The sequence below is a fragment of the Scyliorhinus canicula genome, chromosome 7, assembly GCF_902713615.1.
Source record: "Scyliorhinus canicula chromosome 7, sScyCan1.1, whole genome shotgun sequence".
Taxonomy (NCBI): domain Eukaryota; kingdom Metazoa; phylum Chordata; class Chondrichthyes; order Carcharhiniformes; family Scyliorhinidae; genus Scyliorhinus; species Scyliorhinus canicula.
This window is the reverse complement of record NC_052152.1, coordinates 121,821,266-121,843,755: the sequence shown is the minus strand read 5'-3', so window position 1 is coordinate 121,843,755 and position 22,490 is coordinate 121,821,266. Positions and strand designations below refer to the sequence as shown.

At 46.0% G+C, this 22,490-nt stretch overlaps 1 protein-coding gene across 1 annotated transcript in view; it reads right to left on the bottom strand.

Annotated features, from left to right (window-relative positions):
• mbtps2 (membrane-bound transcription factor peptidase, site 2) overlaps positions 1-22,490 on the bottom strand; it is a gene marked incomplete at its 5' end in the record, with an annotated part of 89,502 nt that overhangs the window by 4,909 nt on the left and 62,103 nt on the right. Inside the window, 3 exon segments of the mRNA XM_038802846.1 lie at positions 1,510-1,585; positions 17,123-17,318; positions 20,690-20,784. Of these exon segments, the coding sequence (XP_038658774.1) occupies positions 1,510-1,585; positions 17,123-17,318; positions 20,690-20,784 (367 nt within the window).

The window sequence follows — 22,490 nt, the reverse complement described above, 5'->3', positions numbered from 1 at the left end:
TTTTTTGAAAAGGGGAAAGGAAGCATTTATTGCAAAAGGACTGGAGTATAAAAGTTGGGCAGTATGGTAGCATAGTGGTTAGCACAATTGCGTCACAGCTCCAGGGTCCCAGGTTCGATTCCCGGCTTGGGTCACTGTCTGTGCGGAGTCTGCGCATCCTCCCCGTGTGTGCGTGGGTTTCCTCCGGGTGCTCCGGTTTCCTCCCACAATCCAAAGATGTGCAGGTTAGGTGGATTGGCCATGATAAATTGCCCTGATTGTTGGGTGGGGTTACTGGGTTATGGGGATAGGGTGGAGGTGTGAGCATGGGTAGGGTGCTTTTTCTAAGATCCGGTGCAGACTCAATGGGCCAAATGGCCTCCTTCTGCACTGCAAATTCTATGATAGTCTATGAAGTGTTGTTGCAATTGTATAGGGTGTTGCTCAGACCACATCTGGAGTATTGTATTCAGTTTTTGTCTCCTTATTTGAGAAAGGATGTGGTGGCATTGGAGGCTTCAGAGGAGATTCACCAGATTGATTCCGGGGATGAAAGGGTTGAGATTTGAAGGGAGAATAAACAGTTTGGGCTTATATTGGCAGGAAGGATGAGAGGGGTATATAAAATACTAAATGGGTTTGATAAAGTAAATGTAGACCAAATGTTCTCCCTTGTGTAAAATCTAGAACGATAGGTCACGGATGTAGGTTGAGAGGGGTAGAGATGAGGAGGAACTACTTCTCGCAGAGGGTGGTGAATTTGTGGAACTCGCTCCCTCATAGTGCGGTGGAATCAGAGTCATCAAATGGTTTCAAGAAGGAGATAGACATATTTCTGATTTTTTAAAAATGGGTTAAAGGGATATGGAAACAGGTAGGGACGTGGATTTGAGACCAGGAAGAAATCAGCCATGATCTGATTGAATGACGGAGCAGGCTCGAGGGGCTGAAATGTCCACTTCTGTTCCTAATTTCTATGTGGAGATGTGCTTGGAGAAGCAGTGGCTTGATGGTATTGTCGTTGGACTAATAATTCAGAGACCCAGAGTCATGCTTTAGGGAGTCATGCCATGGCAGATGGTGAAATTTGAAGTCAATAAAAATCTGCAATTAAAAGTCTAAAGGTGATCATGAAACCATTGTAGATTGTCATAAAAACCCATGTCCCCTTGGGAAGGAAATCTGTTGCCCTAACCTGGTCTGGCCTTCATGTGACTCCAGATCCACAGCAATGTTGTTGACTCTCAAATGCCCTCAGGGATGTCAAGAAACGCTGACCCAGTCAGCGACATCCCACATCCCATGAGCAAATTTTGAAGAAATGCTCCAGTGGCCTGGGAATTTTAGGGACATATGTGAAGGGATGGGACAACTGAATGGGTGAACGAGGTGCTGGGCAAAGCCCATTCCTGGCACTTGGAGAAGATTCACTCCAACCCTTCTCGTGCACTCAGCTTACTCGGTGCACTTCAAACACATTTCCATTTATCTGCCACGAGCAGTCCGCTGCTCAGAATAAGAAAAGGATACTTGCAAAAAGTTTCAATCACCACAGGGATGTCCAGATGTAGAAATCTGAACCGTGGTTTGTAGTTAGTGAGGCTCACTGTGAACAAAAAGGCACATATCATCTCAGCAAGCATTATAATCCAGAAAAGGATAAATAGTGGTGAATCTTTACTCAGTCTTACATTTATACACAGAATAAAACATTACAAGAATATACCTCTCAACATAACTCTCCCACAGTTTCGATAAGTGTCTCTTTACATCTGCTCAAATAAAACGCCAATTAATTTCCTTCACATGTATATAATTAATCACGATTAACAGAAAGCACATCAAATACAAGAAATGGCTCTATCAGCCGGTCAGGTCCCATTTAACATTCCCATGAGGTCTAGACTGTCAGTTCAATTGACAGCCCCTGCTAACACCCCTATCGCCAGCACCTGGAAACCGCCCTCCCCCCCAAACACCAGACCGTGGATACACCCCCAATCAGCAGACCCTGGAACCCCCCCCCCCAAATCGCTAGACCGTGGGTACCCCCCCCCCCCCCCAAACCACCCCCTTCCAATCGCCAGCCCCTGGAACCTCCACCCCCCAGGCAATCGCCATCCCCTGGATACACCCCCCCCCTCCCCAAAACGACCAGCCCCTGGAATCTCTACCCCCCCCCCCCCCCCCCCCCCCCCCCCCAATCGCCAGCCCCTGGATACCCCTTCCCCCATCGCCAGCCCCTGGATACCCCCCCCCCCCCCACCACCACATTGACAGCCCCTGGATACCCCTCCCCCATTGACAGCCCCCCGATACCCCTCCCCCATTGACAGCCCCGGGATACCCCTCCCCCATTGACAGCCCCGGGATACCCCTCCCCCATTGACAGCCCCTGGATATCCCTCCCCCATTGACAGCCCCTGGATACCCCTCCCCCATCGCCAGCCCCTGGATATCCCTCTCCCATTGACAGCCCCTCGATACCCCTCCCCCATCGCCTGCCCCTGGCCACACTCATTGCCAGCCCCTGCACAGCCCCCACTCCTAAAACCCCCTCATAGCTCCACCTCCCTCCCACAAGCCCGCCAAACCAAGCCACGCCATTGCCAACCCTGGATAACCCTGCCATTGCTAGCTCCTGAACTAGCCCCCCCACCCTGGATACCTCCCATTGCCAGCCCCTGGACACTCCAATCACCACGGCATTGAAATTCTCCAACAGTGATAATCAGTAAAAATCTACGCTTAATGAGTTTTCAACTCAACTTATTTGAGGCAATGGGTGAAATGGCTTCAATCTGCATTAGCGTGGATAAAGCCACGTGATTTGATGCCATTCAGTAAAATACATTATTGTCATAATATATATAAATGGTGTGAAAATTGTCTGTAATTGAACCTGTGATGAATTTAATCAATGGCCTTGTCTTGTTAGTTGGGCAGCATGGTGATACAGTGGTTAGCGCGGCTGTCTCATAGAGCCAGGGACCCGGGTTCAATTCTGGCCTTGGGTGATTTGCACTCTCACCTCCGGGTGCTCCGGTTTCCTCCCACAGTCCAGAGATGTGCAGGTTAGGAGGATAGGCCATGATAAATTGCCCTTAGTGTCCAACAGTTGAATGGGGCTACGCGGATAGGGCAGGAGTGGGCGTTCTTTCAGAGTGTCGGTGCAGACTCGAGGGGCCAACTGGCCTCCTTTTGCACTGTAGGGATTCTATGAATAGGACGGAGCATTGCAGTTAATCACCAGCAATTCTGTTCCAGCAGCACAACAATTATTTATAACCTTCAGCTCAGAAACAACTGTCAGAAAGAAGTTTCATACACGGGCAGAAAGATGGTGCCAACCCAAAGAGGAGGAATTTGTAGAGATGACCAAAAGCTTGGTGAAGCACGATATTGAAAGGAAATTGTTAACTAGAGAGGGAGGTGGATAGACAGTATGGGAGTGTAGACAGCCAAAGACTCAGTCACTGATCATAGGCTGAAGGGAGAAGGAAATGTACAAGAGGCCAGAGCTAATTGAGAGCTTGTGGGCAGATAATGGTTTTCAGTGAAACAGGGAATTATGAAGAGAGGGATGACAGCTAGGAAGATATTGAAACATGAGGAGACGAATTATAAATTTGTAGCACTTTGGGAACAGAATCCAACATAAGTCAGAGAGGATGGGGGTCTTCCAAGCCTGATGTATTATTACTGGGCGGCAAATGTGGATAAGGTGCAGAGCTGGGTCAGAGGGGTTAACTTCCAGTTGGTCAGAATGGAAGAGTGTTAGTGTAGGAGGTCGGGACTGAAGGCGCAACCACGCCGCTCCCAATAGCCCCGGGGGAATACTTGGAGTCCGGTAATAATAGCTTCATTGAGAAGTTGGAGGCAGTTTCGCCAACACTTCGGGTTAGGGGCAGGGTCAAGGGAAATGCCGATTTGGGGGAACCACAGATTTGAGCCAGGGAAATGGGATGGAACTTTTCGGAAATGGGAGAAGGGGATTAAGACACTAAAAGATTTGTTTCTTGGGGGTCGGTTTGCAGGATTGAAGGAGCTGGGAGCGAAGTATGGGCTGGAGCGGGGGAAATGTTTAGATACATGCAGGTTCGAGATTTTGCCAGGAATGAGAAACAGAGCTTCCCGGTGGAGCCAGCCTCCACATTGCTGGAGGAGGTGCTGGCGACAGGGAGACTGCAGAAGGAGCTAGTGTCGGTGGTTTACGGGGCAATTTTGGAACAGGAGAAGGCACTGTTAAGTAATGGGTTAAGAGACATTCCAATTAGTTGTCTTATTTATGTTAAGTATCCAATAATTGACACTGATATGTAAAGGGGCTTCAGGTGGCCGTTGGGTCAGGTGATGTGATGACAGTGTTTTGTACAGAGTCTGTTAAAGTGAAATAAAGGTGTTTGTGAAAAGGAGCAGAACCTTTGACTCTTTGTACAACAGCAGCTAAATGTCTAACAAATGGTAACAGAGAATGGTTGCTGTGCAAATGTGAAGGGCTGAAAGATACAACTTTTCCAGACAAAACCAAGGAGTGAGTGAGAAGGAAAAAAAAGATATATGGCTGAACCTAGGATAACCATGGCCGGATATGCCCCCCCCCCTTTTTTTCTGAAAGGGGATCGTACGACCAATAGAGAAGTGCAGTAGTTATGTGGATGAAGGTAACAGCCTTGGGACAGAGAATACAAGGTATGGCATTGGCTCTTTCTCCACCTTATGACAGTAAAATCCAGAGCAAAGTGTTTTCTGAGCTGGAATTGGAAGAGCTAGACTCAAAAGGAAGTAAAAACGTCAATGCTAAGCGATGCGGCAGGTTGTTACATGAAGATATGGGTTCAACGACAAGAACTTGGAAATATAAGTTAGGAGAGGCTACTGATCGAGGTGGTAAGATTCAAAACAGAGGTATAAAAGCCAACGTAAGTGTACTTTACCTGAATGCGCGTAGTATTTGGAATAAGGTAAATGAGTTGATGTCGCAAATCATCGTGAATGACTATGATTTAGTGGCCATTAATGAAACATGGTTAAAGGATGGTCAAGACTGGGAGTTAAATATCCGAGGGTATCAAACTATTCAGAAGGACAGAGTGGATGGTAAGGGAGGTGGTGTAGCTCTGATATTTAAGGATGACATCTGGGCAATAGTAAGGGATGACATTGGTGCTATGGAGGATAAGGTTGAATCCATTTGGGTGGAAATCAGGAATAGTAAGGCGAAAAAGTCACTGATAGGAGTAGTCTATAGGCCACCAAATAGTAACATTATGGTGGGGCAGGCAATAAACAAAGAAATAACTGATGCATGTAGAAATGGTACAGCAGTTATAATGGGGGATTCTAATCTACATGTCGATTGGTTTAACCAGGTCGATCAAGGCAGCCTTGAGGAGGAGTTTATGTATCCGCGATAGTTTCCTAGAACAGTATGCAATGGAACCTACGAGGGAACAAGCAGTTCTAGATCTGGTCCTATGTAATGAAACAGGATTGATTAATGATCTCATAGTTAGGGATCCTCTCGGAGGGAGCGATCACAATATGGTGGAATTTAAAATACAGATGGAGGGTGAGAAGGTAAAATCAAATACTAGTGTTTTGTGCTGAAACAAAAGAGATTACAATGGGATGAGAGAAGAGCTAGCTAAGGTAGACTGGGAGCAAATACTTTATGGTGAAACAGTTGAGGAACAGTGGTGAACCTTCCAAGCGATTTTTCACAGTGCTCAGCTAAGGTTTATCCCAACAAAAAGGAAGGACGGAAGAAAGAGGGAAAATCGACCGTGGTTATCTAAGGAAATAAGGAAACGTATCAAATTGAAGGAAAAAGCATACAAAGTGGCAAAGATTAGTGGGAGACTAGAGGACTGGGAAATCTTTAGGGGGCAACAGAAAGCTACTAAAAAAGCTATAAAGAAGAGTAAGATAGAGTATGAGAGTAAACTTGCTCAGAATATAAAACGATAGTAAAAGTTTCTACAAATATATAAAACAAAAATGAATGGCTCAGGTAAATATTGGTCCTTTAGAGGATGAGAAGGGAGATATAATAATGGGAGATGAGGAAATGGCTGAGGAACTGAACAGGTTTTTTGGGTCGGTCTTCACAGTGGAAGACACAAATAACATGCCAGTGACTGATAGAAATGAGGCTATGATAGATGAGGACCTTGAGAGGATTGTTATCACTCAGGAGGTAGTGATGGGCAAGCTAATGGGGATAAAGGTAGACAAGTCTCCTGGCCCTGATGGAATGCATCCCAGAGTGCTGAAAGAGATGGCTAGGGAAATTGCAAATGCACTAGTGACAATTTGCCAAAATTCACTCGACTCTGGGGTGGTCCCGGCGGATGGAAATTAGCAAACGTGACACCACTGTTTAAAAAAGGAGGGAGGCAGAAAGCGGGTAATTATAGGCCAGTGAGTTTAACTTTGGTAGTAGGGAAGGTGCTGGAATCTATCATCAAGGAGGAAATAGCGAGGCATCTGGATGGAAATTGTCCCATTGGGCAGACGCAGCATGGGTTCACAAAGGGCAGGTCGTGCCTAACTAATTTAGTGGAATTTTTTGAGGACATTACCAGTGCGGTAGATAATGGGGATCCAATGGATGTGGTATATCTGGAATTCCAGAAAGCCTTTGACAAGGTGCCACACAAAAGGTCGCTGCACAAGATAACGATGGATGGCATTAGGGTAAAGTAGTAGCATGGATAGAGGATTGGTTAATTAATAGAAAGCAAAGAGTGGGGATTAATGGGTGTTTCTCTGGTTGGCAATCAGTAGCTAGTGGTGTCCCTCAGGGTCAATGTTGTGCTCACAATTGTTCACAATTTACATAGATGATTTGGAGTTGGGGACCAAGTGCAATGTGTCCAAGTTTGCAGATGACACTAAGATGAGTGGTAAAGCGAAAAGTGCAGAGGATACTGGAAGTCTGCAGAGGGATTTGGATAGGTGAAGTGAATGGGCCAGGGTCTGGCAGATGAAATACAATGTTCACAAATGTGAGGTTACCCATTTTGGTAGGAATAACAGCAAACAGGATTATTTAAACGATAAAATATTAAAGCATGCTGCTGTGCAGAGAGACCGGGGTGTGCTAGTGCATGAGTCGCACAAAGCTGGTTTACAGATGCAACAGGTGATTAAGAAGGCAAATGGAATTTTGTCCTTCATTGCTAGAGGGATGGAGTTTAAGACTAGGGAGGCTATGCTGCAATTGTATAAGGTGTTAGTGAGGTCACACCTGGAGTATTGTGTTCAGTTTTGGTCTCCTTATCTGAGAAAGGACGTACTGGCACAGGAGGGTGTGAAGAGGAGATTCACTAGGTTAATCCCAGAACTGAAGGGGTTGGATTACAAAGAGAGGTTGAGTAGACTGGGACTGTACTCGTTGGAATTTAGAAGGATGAGGGGGATCTTATAGAAACATATAAAATTATGAAGGGAATAGATAGGATAGATGCGGGCAGGTTGTTTCCACTGGCGGGTGAAAGCAGAACTCGGGGGCATAGCCTCAAAATAAGGGGAAGTAGATTTAGGACTGAATTCAGGAGGAACTTCTTCACCCAAAGGGTTGTGAATCTATGGAATTCCTTGCCCAGTGAAGCAGTTGAGGCTCCTTCATTAAATGTTTTTAAGATAGAGATAGATAGTTTCTTGAAGAATAAAGGGATTAAGGGTTTTGGTGTTCGGGCGGAAAGTGGAGCTGAGTCCACAAAAGATCAGCCATGATCTCATTGAATGGTGGAGCAGGCCCGAGGGGCCAGATGGCCTACTGCTGCTCCTAGTTCTTATTGTTTCATAGAATTTACAGTGCAGAAGGAGGCCATTCAGCCCATCGAGTCTGCACCGGCTCTTGGAAAGAGCACCCTACCCAAGGTCAACAACTCCACCCTATCCCCATAACCCCACCCAACACTAAGGGCAATTTTGGACACTAAGGGCAATTTAGCATGACCAATCCACCCAACCTGCACATCTTTGGACTGTGGGAGGAAACCGGAGCACCCGGAGGAAGCCCTCGCACACACAGGGAGGATGTGCAGACTCCGCACAGACAGTGACCCAAGCCGGAATCGAACCTGGGACCCTGGCGCTGTGAAGCAATTGTGCTATCCACAATGCTACCGTGCTACCCCTATCTAAAAGATCTGCAGAATTTATTATGTTATATTGATAAGATTTATAAAAAGGATGACTTGTTAAGTGCATATGAAGCATGGTCAGATTTTGATAGGTTCCGGAAAATAGAGGATTTCTCCATTGAAGACCATATAATGCAATTTGCTAGACTATATAAAGGGCTGCAGAAACACAGCCTGGAATTTCCACAGTCTTTGTTGGCCTTTAAATTGCTTTTTGTTTAAAAATAATTTTTATTGAAAAATTTTGAATTTATACAACACACCATATAAAATACCAAAAATAACAATAATATTAACAATCATAAACATTCGCTCCACCTCCATGAACAACACAGCATTTTAACAACAATGCAAATTAACACAATATAAAGTTACAGAATAGACACTACAATAAGGAACACCCCCCCCCCCCCCCCCCCCGGGGTTGCTGCTGCTATTGACCACGTTACCTATCTTTGAGCCAGGAAGTCCAGAAAAGGCTGCCACCGTTTATAGAACGCTTGTATTGATCCTCTCAGGGCAAATTTGACCCTTTCCAATTTTATAAATCCCGCCATGTCACTGATCCAGGTCTCCACACTTGGGGGCCTTGCATCCTTCCACTGTAGCAGAATCCTTCGTCGGGCTACTAGGGACGCAAAGGCCAGGACACCGGCCTCTTTCGCCTCCTGGACTCCCGGCTCTACCGCAACTCCAAAAATCGCGAGTCCCCACCCTGGTTTGACCCTGGATCCAACCACCCTCGACACCGTCCCCGCCACCCCCTTCCAGAATTCTTCCAGTGCTGGGCATGCCCAGAACATATGGACTCCCCGAACATCTGGTGCACCTGTCCTCACCCCCAAAGAACCTACTCATCCTAGTCCCGGACATGTGGGCCCGGTGCAGCACCTTAAATTGGATGAGACTAAGCCTCGCACATGAGGAGGAAGAGTTGACTCTCTCCAAGGCATCCGCCCAAGTCCCGTCCTCTATCTGCTCCCCAAGTTCCTCCTCCCATTTAGCCTTAGCTCCTCCACTGACGACTCCTCCACCTCCTGCATTACCTTGTAGATATCAGACACCTTCCCCTCTCCGACCCACACCCCCGAAAGCACTCTGTCCATCGTCCCCCGTGACGGCAGCAGAGGGAATCCCTCTACCTGTCGCCTAGCAAACGCCTTTACCTGCAAGTATCTGAACATGTTCCCTTGGGGAAGGCCAAATTTATCTTCCAGTTCCCCCAGGCCCGCAAACCTCCCGCCAATAAACAGGTCCCTCAATTTGCTGATGCCCGCCCTTTGCCACCCCCTAAATCCCCCATCCTTGTTCCCCGGGATGTACCGATAGTTGCCACCCAGTAGAGGGCCTTTAAATTACTTGACTGTGCGAGAGTGAGCAACATGCATAGGCTCCTGGATTTATCAGGAGTTCAGTTTGCGGATAAGGATACCTTATTCAAACAGATGACAGACGCTTTTTTAAAAAAAAAGGTTCTGGGGAAACATTTGATTCCGATGGCTCTGATGACTCACATCAGTCAGTCTGCAATAAAGCAGAATATGGAAGATACATTACTAACAGGATGGTGAAATCGTACGGCTACAAACGGGTTCCAAGACTATAGAAGGAGATCAGGACCCGGAAATTACAAAGACAGAAGCCTAGTTAGAACCGACAATGGAAGATGAACCAAGAAATGCACGGGGCATGATAAATCGATGTTTTCGATGGGACTCTCAATACCATTATGCTTTCACCTGTCCAACACGTTACAATAGAGTGTTTGAAGCGACACATGACACGGAAGAATTAGAAGAGGAAAAAGATAGTGACCAAAAAGAAGGCATTGTCCTAATAACAAGCAGTTTTATGCCGGTAATGAGGGTGTTGGTTGCAGAATCCTTCAACTGTGCTGTATTGGACAGTGGCTGCACATCTACTGTATGTGGAATTGACTGGTTAAAATGTTACCTGGACTTCTTGAATGCTGAAAATCGCAACAAGATTAAGGAATTTAAACGTTCCACAAGTTTCAGGTTTGGGGATGATAATACTCTGAAGTCGCTGAAAAGAGTGGTGATCCCTTGCAATATTGCCGGAGTGAATCATTTTATTAGCACAGATGTTGTATCACGCGAGATACCTTTGCTTCTGAGCAAACTGTCGATGAAGAAAGCACACATGAAACTGGATATGGAACAGGATACGGCAACAGTTTTTGGAAAGATGGTGGACTTACAATTTACACAGTTGGGACACGAGGGACACTATATTGTATTCCATTACTGACAAATAATATTTCGAGTAGAGTTAAGGATGTGTTATTGGCAGTTGAAAATGGGACTTTAGCTGGTAAAAAGCTTGTAGTAAAACTACGTAGGCAATTTGCACATCGGTCTCCTCGGAGGCTGAAAAATTTATTAAAGGATGCAGGGGTAAGGAATGAAGACTATACTAAACTGATAGACAGGTTAGTGATCGCTGTGAAGTTTGTAGGAAGTACAGAAGCACACCAGCACAACCGATAGTAACCCTACCTTTGGCCAGGGATTTTAACGACATTGAGGCCATGGACCTTAAGATCTGGGATAAACCCAATATATTTATTTTGCATTTTGTAGATTTAGCAACCAGGTTTGGTCAATCAACGATTGTACGAAGTAAAGCAAAGAGAGTAATTCTGGATCAAATCGTTGAAGAATGGATAGGGACAGGAATAGGCCCACCAGCAAAATTCCTTACGGCCAATGGGGGAGAATTTGCGAATGAGTTTAGGGATATGTGTGAAAACGTGAATATAACATTATAAATACAGCTGTGGAAAGCCCATTTAGTAATGGTGTCTGTGAAAGAAACCATACTGTAATCGATGACATGCTCTGGAAAATTTTGGCAGGTAGACCGAATTGCAAGCTAAATTCAGCTTTAGCATGGGCGTTACATGCAAAGAATTCATTGCAGATGGTTGGGGGATATAGTCTTTAACAATTAGTGTTTGGTTTGAAATCCTAAAATTCCTTCCATTTTGGATGACCAACTTCCAGCTTGGGAAGGGACTACAATTAGCTCTGCCTTTGCTGAGCATTTAAATGCATTACATAGCAGTAGAAAAGCTTTTTTGGAAGCAGAAGTCTCTGAAAGAATTTGCAGAGTTTTAAGGCATAATGTACGGCCATCAAATACTGTTGTTCAGCAAGGAGACATAGTATACTATAAAAGAGACAATTTTAATGAATGGAAAGGCCCAGGGAAGATAATAGGCATAGATGGAAAAACAATTATTTTGCAATGTGGCAATCAAACTGTTAGGGTACATTCATCAAGGATAATGGGTACAGACCACAAATGTTCAAATTTAGACAGAGCAGACATGACGAGGAACCAGGGTCATCTGGTATGCATGTGTTACAGAACTCTGAGGACCAGTTAACTGATATAGGCAGGGTTTCTGTAGAGGAACACGACACTTCTGATAAATTAGATCAGGCCATTTTTCCGAAAGGACAACTGCCAAAAGTTGGTACAAAAGTGACATACTTGCCTGAAGGGTCTAACCAATGGAAGGATGCAACTGTTATTAGTAGAGCAGGGAAGGCCACTGGAAAGTATAAGCATTGGTTGAATGTACAACATTTAGGGGAGGGAGTCAAGACAATGGATTGGGAACACAAAGTTCAAAAATGGGGGGCACAGAAACGCAGTGCCAGTTCAGATAGTACAACGGATAGTGAACAGGTTTGCCGGAAAAGGTCAAGAACTATTGAAAGGAAATCCCACAGCAGAAAGGAAAGATCAAGCAGTAGCCGTACAGAACGAGATAGCAGGCGGGAGAGGGGACGTAGTTTATCACGGTCTCAGAACATGAGTAAGACTACGAATACCAATAAGAGTAGAAGCCCACATGCACGTGAGATTTTGGTGGCTTCCAATAAATTAGATGAAAAAATTATCAAAGGTGCCAAACAGCAAGAACTGCATAGTTGGAGTGAATATGGGGTATACATGGAAGTACCGGATAGGGAACGAAAAGCTCTATCCCACAGATGGATTTGCACGGAAAAGGTTCTTCCGGTTGGAACTTATAATGCAAAGGCCAGGCTTGTGGCAAGGGGATTTGAAGAAAACTTAGAAGATCAGGATTTAAGGATTCACCTACGGCAGGAAAGGTTATTTTAAAGATCTTCTTGGCTCTATTAGCCACAAAGGCATGGGAATGCAAATCTATAGATATAAGGCCGAAGGGCCTGTTCTGTGCTGTACTGTTCTATGTTCTAAAACCTGCCTTTTTGCAGGGGCATCAGCTCCAGATAGATATTTTTCTCCGTCCTCCAAAAGAGGCAGCTAACACAGAAACACTAACAACTCTGGGAGTTGATCTGGCTGTCCGACCTCTCGGATTCTCTCCAAATGGAGAAAATCAAATTCGCCATCCGAGGGTCGGCAGAACGTGGGAGCCATTCATGCAATTGTTCCGGGACCTGTTTGTGGCCAACGTACAAGAGGAAGAATAGTCGGGGGAAGGTAGCCGGCGGGGAGGGGGGGGGCTACGGGCTCGTTACGGGGGTTTGATGGCTAGCTAAGGCCCAAAACCAAACTAAATAAATGCCAATAAACATGTTGGGGAATGTAAGATATGTATGCCGGCGAAAAGGGGAGGCCACAGTTATTGCTACGAAGATGCTCACCTGTAAATATATATGTTAATTTTTGTGTGTTCTTTTTTTTTTCTCTCTCTCTAACAATTTGTAATTTGTTCAATATAAAACATGAAAACTGAATAAAAAACATTTATAAAAAAAAACTCTGGGAGTTGAACAAATATGTATATGGATTAAATGATGCATCTAGAGTCTGGTATTTTTCGGTACGGTCAGTTTTGTTAAAGTTAGGCTGTTGCCAGTTGAAAGCAGATCCAGCAACGTTTTACATAGATACATAGAAGATAGGAGCAGGAGGCCTTTTGGTCCTTCGAGCCTGCTCCGCCATTCATCACGATCATGGCTGGTCATCCAACTCAATAGCCTCATCCTGCTTTCTCCCCATAGCCTTTGATCCCATTCTCCCCAAGTGTTATATCCAGCCGCCTCTTGAATATATTCAAAGTTTTAGCATCAACTACTTCCTGTGGTAATGAATTCCACAGGCTCGCCACTCTGTGTGAAGAAAAATATCTCCTTATCTCTGCCCGAAATGGTTTACCCTGAATCCTCAGGGTAAACCATTTACCCATCATTGGTAACATCTTCCCCGCATCTACCCTGTCTAGTCCTGTTAGAATTTTATAAGTCTCTATGAGACGCCCCCTCTCATTCTTCTGAACTCCAGCGAGAACAATCCCAACCTAGTGAATCTCTCCTCATATGACAGTCCCGCCATCCCTGGAATCAGTCTGGTAAACCTTCGCTGCACTCCCTCGAGAGCAAGAACATCCTTCCTCAGAGAAGGAGACCAAAACTACACAGAATACTCCAAGTGTGGCCTCACCAAGGCCCTGTATAATGGCAGCAACACATCCCTGCTTCTATACTCGAAACCACTCGCAATTAAGGCCAACATACCATTAGCCTTCTTTACCGCCTTCTGCATCTGCATGCTTACCTTCAGTGAATGGTGCACAATGACACACAGGTCCCGCTACAGACTCCCCTCTCCCACTTTACAAATATTCAGGTAGTAATCTGCCTTCCTGTTTTTGATTCCAAAATGAATAACCTCATACTTATCCAAATTATACTGCATCTGTCATTGGTTTGCCCACTCGCCGAACCTGCCCTGCATCCTCGTCACAATTCACCCTCCCACCTAATTTGGTATCTTCTGCAAACTTTGAGATGCTACATTTTGTTCCCTCATCCAAATCATTAATATATATTGTGAATAGCTGGGGTCCCAGCACTGATCCCTGTGGTACCCCACTGATTACTGCCTGCTATTAATCCCTACTCTTTGTTTCCTCTCTGCCAACCAGTTTTCTATCCACCTCAATACATTTCCCCCAATTCCATGCGCTTTCATTTTGCACAATAATCTCTTATGCGGGACTTTGTCAAACGCTTTCTCAAAGTCCAAATATACCACATCGACAGGCTCCCCCTTGTCGACTGTGCTGGTTACTTCTTCAAAGAATTCCAACAGATTTGTCGAGCATGATTTTCCCTTCATAAATCCATGCTGACTCTGACTGATCCTACCACTGCTTTCTCAATGTTCCGCTATAAAGTCCTTGATAATGGATTCAAGCATTTTCCCCACCACCGATGTTAGGCTTATTGGTCTATAGTTCCCTGCTTTCTTTCTACCTCCATTTTTGAATATCGGAGTGACGTGAGCTACCCTACAATCTGCAGGGACAGTTCCAGAGTCTATACCCTGGGCAGCAGGGTAGCATGGTGGTTAGCATAAATGCTTCACAGCTCCAGGGTCCCAGGTTCGATTCCCGGCTGGGTCACTGTCTGTGTGGAGTCTGCACGTCCTCCCCTTGTGTGCGTGGGTTTCCTCCGGGTGCTCCGGTTTCCCCCCACAGTCCAAAGATGTGCGGGTTAGGTGGATTGGCTATGCTAAATTGCCCGTAGTGTCCTAATAAAAGTAAGGTTAAAGGGGGGGTTGTTGGGTTACGGGTATAGGGTGGATACGTGGGTTGAGTAGGGTGATCATGGCTCGGCACAACATTGAGGGCTGAAGGGCCTGTTCTGTGCTGTACTGTTCTATGTTCTATAGAATCCTGGAAGATGACCACCAATGCATCCACTATTTCCAGAGCCACCTCCTGAAGTACTTTGGGATGCAGATTCTCAGGCCCTGGGGATTTATCCGCCTACAATCCCATCAGTTTTCCCAGTACCATTTCTCTAGTAATATTGATCTCCCTCAGTTCTTCTCTCTCACTAAACCTTTCATTCTCCACCATTTCTGGTATCTGATTTGTGTCCTCATTTGTGAAGACCGAACCAAATTATGTATTCAATTGTTCAGCCATTCCTTTGCCCTTATGCATTTCCCTGTTTCTGTCTGTAGGGGGCCTACATTTCTCTTTACCAATCTATTTCTCTTCACATATCTATATAAACTGGTTTAGCTCACAGGGGCTAATCGCTGGCTTTTCAAGCAAGCCAGCAGCATGGTTCGATTCCCGTACCAGCCTCCCCGGGCAGGCGCCGGAATGTGGCGACTAGGGGCTTTTCACAGTAACTTCATTGAAGCCTACTCGTGACAATAAGCGATTTTAATTTTTCATTTTCAAACTCTTAGTGTCAGTCTTTATGTCCCCTGCAAGCTTCCTTTCGTACTGTACTTTCCCCTTCTTAATCAATCCCTTCGTCCTTCTTTGCTGAATTATAAACTGCTCCCAATCCTCAGAGCTATTATTTTTCTTGGTATGTTTCTTCTTTGTATTGGATACTGTTTCTAATTTACTTTGTAAGCCATGGATTGGCACTCTTACCCCTTTTGTGCCAGACAGGAATAAACAGTTGCTGTTGTTCCTCCATGCGTTCCTTGAATGTTTGCCATTGTCTATCCATTGTCATCCCTTTACGTAATTCTCCCCAATCTATCAAGGTCAACTCGCGCCTCATATCCTCATAGTTCCCTTTATTAAGATTCAGCACCCTAGTCTCCAATCAACTACTTCACTCTCCATCTTGATAAAAATTTACTGGCACTATAAAGGAAACCTTTCTGGCATCTTTATGATACATGTCGATGATTTTTTTGTGGGGTGGGACTAGTGATTGTGAAGCTATTGTAATCTCTGGTTTGAGGAAAGAATTCAGGGTTGGAAGTGAGGCTTCTGGTGCATTTAAATATATTGGACTGGAAATTGGACAGACTAAGTTAGGGACAACTTTACGTCAGCAAAGTTCTCCCTAAATCCACACGGCCAGAGGATCATTCAGGAGAGAATCAACAGTTTGAATTGCACCCAGCAGTCAGTCAACACAGCCAACTGTTAAAATGCAAAAGCTATGCCGCCATCGACATGTCTTCGCCTGGATCCAATGGGCGGCACTCTAGCTACTGGGTCAGACGGTCAAATTTCATTTCCAAGATTTGAGACGAGAATCTAGGTTGACACGCCAGTGTACTGCCGAAGGAGTGCAGCACTGTCAAAGCTGTCATCTTTCGTTTGAAGCATTAAACCGAGGCTCACCTGCTCTCTCAAGCAGATATAAATCATCTCACAATATCTGGACCAATATCTGTGCCTCAAAAACAATAAGTTTCATTTTGTAATATTTTAATTGTTTATCCCAGAAAATGTACTATTTTTTATTTCTTTACATTGAACTGCATTAGTAAATCCACTCATTCACCGAGCCTTTCGTGAAGCCTCTTGGCATCTACCTATATTGTCCTCTCTCTGCTATTGCCTGATTTGGTACAGCTGATTAATGTTAATTTTATTACCCCCTGCTTATGGGATCATTAAGCACAGGAGGAGGCTATCCGGCCCATTGTGCGCGCCTTATCCTTGCAAGTGCTGTGTAATTAGTCCCACTCAACTTGCAAATGCCTCCTTCTAATTATTCATCCAATTCCTTTTTCAAAGTTATGATTGAATTTGCTCCCACACCTCTTGCATCTGAGATATCAGTAAAAAATATTATCTGGTCATTGCCAAGTTATTGTCTCGGGGAGCTTGCTGTGCACAAATTGGCAGCTGTGTTTCCTATATTACAATGGTGACTACATTTGCAAAACAATTCATTTGGCCAGAAAGTACTTCTGGACGTTCTGAGGCCATGAAAGGAGCAATATAAACCCAAGTCTTTTCAATACAGCTCTCTCATTGTCATTGAGTGACAATGAGAAACATATGAGAGACTTGGCTCCATCTCCAGGGTTTAAATTGCTGCTCTGCTATCTCAGCATGTCATAATCACTCTTAAAATATCCACCTACAATGCTGAGGGATAACAGGGACTGGTCTGTTCCATGTTCTAAATTCAGTTTTGTTGATCCTTGATGCATAAATTGATGTTTACAGAATTATATTGAATGTTACAGACCTGCATACTGAAGATGCACAGGGTGTCCCAGAAATAACATATCCATGGGAGACAAATGCTTGACTCTGATCAGCCTTGTTTGGTTTTCGAGAGAGGGTTTCGCACACAAGCTGGGCACCAACTCCTTCTGACAGTCCGCATTCCTTTGACATATCCGGCTGGTTTCAATGGCTTTCCTGGCTGCTAGACAAATGTACTAGAAACACAAACATATGAGGGAGAGTAAGGCGCAGCAGGCCATACACAGCACACCAGCAAGATAAATCATTCTCTTTTGAATTAGTTCAACACCGTACCAGGCTGCATGGTGACACAGGGGTTAGCACTGCAGCCTCACTGAGCCAGGGAACGGGCTCAATTCCAGTCCTGGGTGACTGTCTTTGTGGAGTTTGATGCTCTTTTTGTGTCTGCATGACTTCCTCCAGGTGCTCCGGTTTCCCCCCACAGTCCAACAATGCGCATGTTAGGTGGATTGGCCTTGCTAAATTACTCCTTAGCGTCTAACGTTTAGATGGGGTTACAGGGATAGGGCGGGGGATTGGGCCAAGGTGGGATACTCTTTTTGGAGAGTTGGTGCAGACTCAATGGGCCAAATAGCCTCCTTCTGCACTGTAGGAATTTTATGATTTGACTCCTGGGATGACGGCCTTATCTTGTGGAGACAGGTTGGGCCTATACCTATTGGCAGTTAGAAGAATGAGGGGTAATCTTATTGAAAAATCTATGATCCCTACAGCGATTTGATGGAATGGAAAGCGGGAGGATGTTTCCACTTGTGGGGTAGGCGAAAACCAGTTTAAAAATAAGGGGTCTATGATTTAAGACTGAGACGAAAGAATGTTTTTTCTCGGCAGGTTGATAGTCTGAGGAATTTTCTTCCCCAGGCAGCAGTGGTAGCTGGATCATTGATTTATTCAAGGCTGAGTTAGAGAGATTTGTGCTAGACAAGGAAGTCAAGGATTTAGGATGTCAGGCAGGAAAGTGGAGCTGAGACAACAACCAGATCGGCCACGATCGTACTGAATCAGGCGGATCAGGCTCTAAAGAATGTTCGAATGTTCCTGGTGCTGAACGCCCAACAGTAGAGTTCCTGTTGAACCCCATCAACATTTAAAATACATCAAGCTGGTCTTCTCTTTCCCACACAGCTCCATCTTCTCAATTTGGTGACAACCTTACAAGTCTGTTCTGCATGTTGTCCTGTGTTTCAATATCCTTTTTGATGGTCCACACCCCAGAGCCTAACCAGATCCCATGCTGAGGATATGGATCTGAGCGGCAGCAGCAATAAACAAAAGACAATGACTCCAGTTAGTCTCAGTTTAGAGTGGAGAGGTAGCAGTGTACACGCAGTGGGGTGGCACAGTGGTTAGTACTGCTGCCTCACTGTGGCAAGGACCCCGATGCAATTCAGGCCTTGGGCGACTGTGTGGAGTTTGCAAATTATCTTTGTGTCTGCATGAGTTTCCTCTGGGTGCTCTGGTTTCCTCCCTGTCAAAAGATGTGCCGGTTAGGTGGGGTTACAGGGACAGGGTAGGACTGTTGGCCTGGGTAGGGTGCCCTTTTGGAGGGTCAGTGCAGACTCAATGGGCCAAATGGCCTCCTTCTGCATTGAAGGTATTCCATGGAGTCGAGAAATGAAGGTAGGCAATTGGCTGGTATTACCATTGCCTTTATTTCTCTAAGTGAGGACGACAGATTAAATCCACAATTTTTGTCAATTGTAGTATATATAAATGATTTGGAGGAAAATGTAACTGGCCTGATTAGTAAGCCTGACACAAAGGTTGGCGGAATTGTGGATAGCGATGAGGACTGTCAGAGGATACAGCAGGATGTTGATCGGTTGGAGACTTGGGCGGAGAGATGACAGGCGGAGTTTAATCCGGATAAATGTGAGGTAATGCATTTTGGAAGGTGGGAAAATATTCAGTAAATGGCCCTTAAAGGTATTGACAGGCAGAAGGATCTGGGTGTACAGGTCCACTGAAAGTGGCAATGCAGGTGGAGAAGGTAGTCAAGAAGGCATGCGACATGCTTGCCTTCATCGGCCGGGGCATTGAGTGTAAAAATTGGCAAGTCATGTTGCAGCTGTAGAGAACCTTAGTTAGGCCACACTTGAGATACAGTGTTCAATTCTGGTCACCACACTGCCAGAAGGATGTGGAGGCTTTGGAGAGGGTACAGAAGAGGTTTACCAGGATGTTGTCTGGTATGGAGGGCTTTGGCTACGAGGAGAGGTTGGATAAGCTTGGTTTGTTCTCACTGGAACGATGGAGGTCGAGGGGCGACCTGATAGAAATCTGCAAAATTATATGGGGTATGAACAGAATGGATAGTCAGCAGCTTTTTCCCTGGGTAGAGGGGTCAATTACTCGGGGGCATAGGTTTAAGATGAGAAGAGCAAAGTTCAGAGATGTGCGAGGAAAGTTTGTTACACATAGGGTAGTGGGTGACTGGAATCGCTGCCGGAGGTGGAGGTGGAAGCAGGTACGATAGTGATGTTTAAGGGGTGTCTTGACAAATATATGGATAGGATAGGAATAGAGGGATAAGGACCCTGGAAGGATTTAGGTTGGACAGGCAGTATGGTAGGCACAGGCTTGGAGGGCCGAAGGGCCTGTTCTTGTGCTGTACTTTTAGAATAGAATAGAATAAAATAGAACAGTACAGCACAGAACAGGCCCTTCGGCTCTCAATGTTGTGCCGAGCATTGTCCGAAGCCAAGATCAAGCTATCCCACTCCCTGTCATTCTGGTGTGCTCCATGTGCCTATCCAATAACCGCTTGAAAGTTCCAAAAGTGTCTGACTCCATTATCACACAAGGCAGTCCAATCCACACCCTAACCACTCTCTGAGTAAAGAACCTACCTCGGACATCCCTCCTTTCACTCCCACCCCGAACCTTATAGTTATGCCCCCTTTTAACAGCTACATCCACCCGGGGAAATAGTCTCTGAACGTCCACTCTATCTATCCCCCTCATCATCTTATAAACCTCTATTAAGTCGCCTCTCATCCTCCTCCACTCCCTAGCTCCCTCAACCTTTCCTCATAAGACCTATCCTCCAAACCAGGCAGCATCCTGGTAAATCTCCTTTGCAGCCTTTCCAATGCTTCCACATCCTTCCTATAGTGAGGTGACCAGAACTGCACACAATACTCCAAATGTGGTCTCACCAGGGTCATGTACAGTTGCAGCATAACCCCGCGGCTCTTAAACACAAGCCCCCTGTTAATAAACGCTAACGTACTACAAGCCTTCTTCATGGCTCTATCCACTTGAATGGCAACCTTCAGAGATCTGTGGACATGAACCCCAAGTTCTCTCTGTTCCTCCACATTCCTCAGAACCCTGCCGTTGACCCTGTAATCCGCATTTCTTTCTTCTTTATGCAAAGCAGCAGGTTCCCATCAAAATTCTTTCCTGCCCAATTGCCTTACTCACAATATTGCCAATGGAAAACTTGAGTTTTGTGCAAAGACAGCTGGATGTGGATATATGTGGCAATGAACACACAACAATAAACAATTGCTCAGTGAGAATGGAGTTTGAAGAGACTCACCTGGGGGATTTGCAGCTTTCCACGGTAAGAGAAGCAAATGTCCACCAGGCTGTTGTTGCTACAACACTCTGTGGTTCCATCGAGCCTCTTGTACACTGCACAGAAGAAAAGGTTATTTTACTAATCAATTCAGCACTCAGAGCAAGTTCTGGGCTTTGCAATCTACTTTCTGAAATATTTTGAAGATGCCATTAACAGACGTGAGAAGAGGCCAGTGAGGACATAGCTCACAGACTGGTCAGGAGTAAATGTGGTTTGGATATCGCTCACAGACTGGTCAGGAGTGAGTGTGGTCAGGATAGAGCTCACACACCTGGTCAGGAGTAAGTATGGTTAGGATATAGCTCACAGACCTGGTCAGGAGTGAGTGTGGTTAAGGCACAGCTCACAGATCTGGTCAGGAGTGAGTGTGGTTAGGACAGAGCTCACATACATAGTCAGGAGTAAGTGTGGTTAAGGCACAGCTCACAGACCTGGTCAGGAGTGAGTGTGGTTAAGGCACGGCTCACAGACCTGGTCAGGAGTGAGTGTGGTTAGGATATAGCTGACAGACCTGGTCAGGAGTGAATGTGGTTAGGATATAGCCCACAGACCTGGTCAGGAGTGAGTGTGGTTAAGGCACGGCTCACAGACCTGGTCAGTAGTGAGTTTGGTTGAGGAACAGCTCACAGACCTGGTCAGGAGTGAGTGTGTGTGTGTGGTTAAGGCACGGCTCACAGACCTGGTCAGGAGTGAGTGTGGTTAAGGCACGGCTCACAGACCTGGTCAGGAGTGAGTGTGGTTAAGGCACGGCTCACAGACCTGGTCAGGAGTGAGTGTGGTTAAGGCACGGCTCACAGACCTGGTCAGGAGTGAGTGTGTGTGTGTGGTTAAGGCACGGCTCACAGACCTGGTCAGGAGTGAGTGTGGTTAGGGCACGGCTCACAGACCTGGTCAGGAGTGAGTGTGGTTAAGGCACGGCTCACAGACCTGGTCAGGAGTGAGTGTGGTTAAGGCACGGCTCACAGACCTGGTCAGGAGTGAGTGTGGTTAAGGCACGGCTCACAGACCTGGTCAGGAGTGAGTGTGGTTAAGGCACGGCTCACAGACCTGGTCAGGAGTGAGTGTGGTTAAGGCACGGCTCACAGACCTGGTCAGGAGTGAGTTTGGTTGAGGCACAGCTCACAGACCTGGTCAGGAGTGAGTGTGTGTGTGTGGTTAAGGCACGGCTCACAGACCTGGTCAGGAGTGAGTGTGGTTAAGGCACGGCTCACAGACCTGGTCAGGAGTGAGTGTGGTTAAGGCACGGCTCACAGACCTGGTCAGGAGTGAGTGTGTGTGTGTGGTTAAGGCACGGCTCACAGACCTGGTCAGGAGTGAGTGTGGTTAAGGCACGGCTCACAGACCTGGTCAGGAGTGAGTGTGGTTAAGGCACGGCTCACAGACCTGGTCAGGAGTGAGTGTGGTTAAGGCACGGCTCACAGACCTGGTCAGGAGTGAGTGTGGTTAAGGCACAGCTCACAGACCTGGTCAGGAGTGAGTGTGGTTAAGGCACGGCTCACAGACCTGGTCAGGAGTGAGTGTGGTTGAGGCACAGCTCACAGACCTGGTCAGGAGTGAGTGTGTGTGTGTGGTTAAGGCACGGCTCACAGACCTGGTCAGGAGTGAGTTTGGTTGAGGCACAGCTCACAGACCTGGTCAGGAGTGAGTGTGGTTAAGGCACGGCTCACAGACCTGGTCAGGAGTGAGTGTGGTTAAGGCACGGCTCACAGACCTGGTCAGGAGTGAGTTTGGTTGAGGCACAGCTCACAGACCTGGTCAG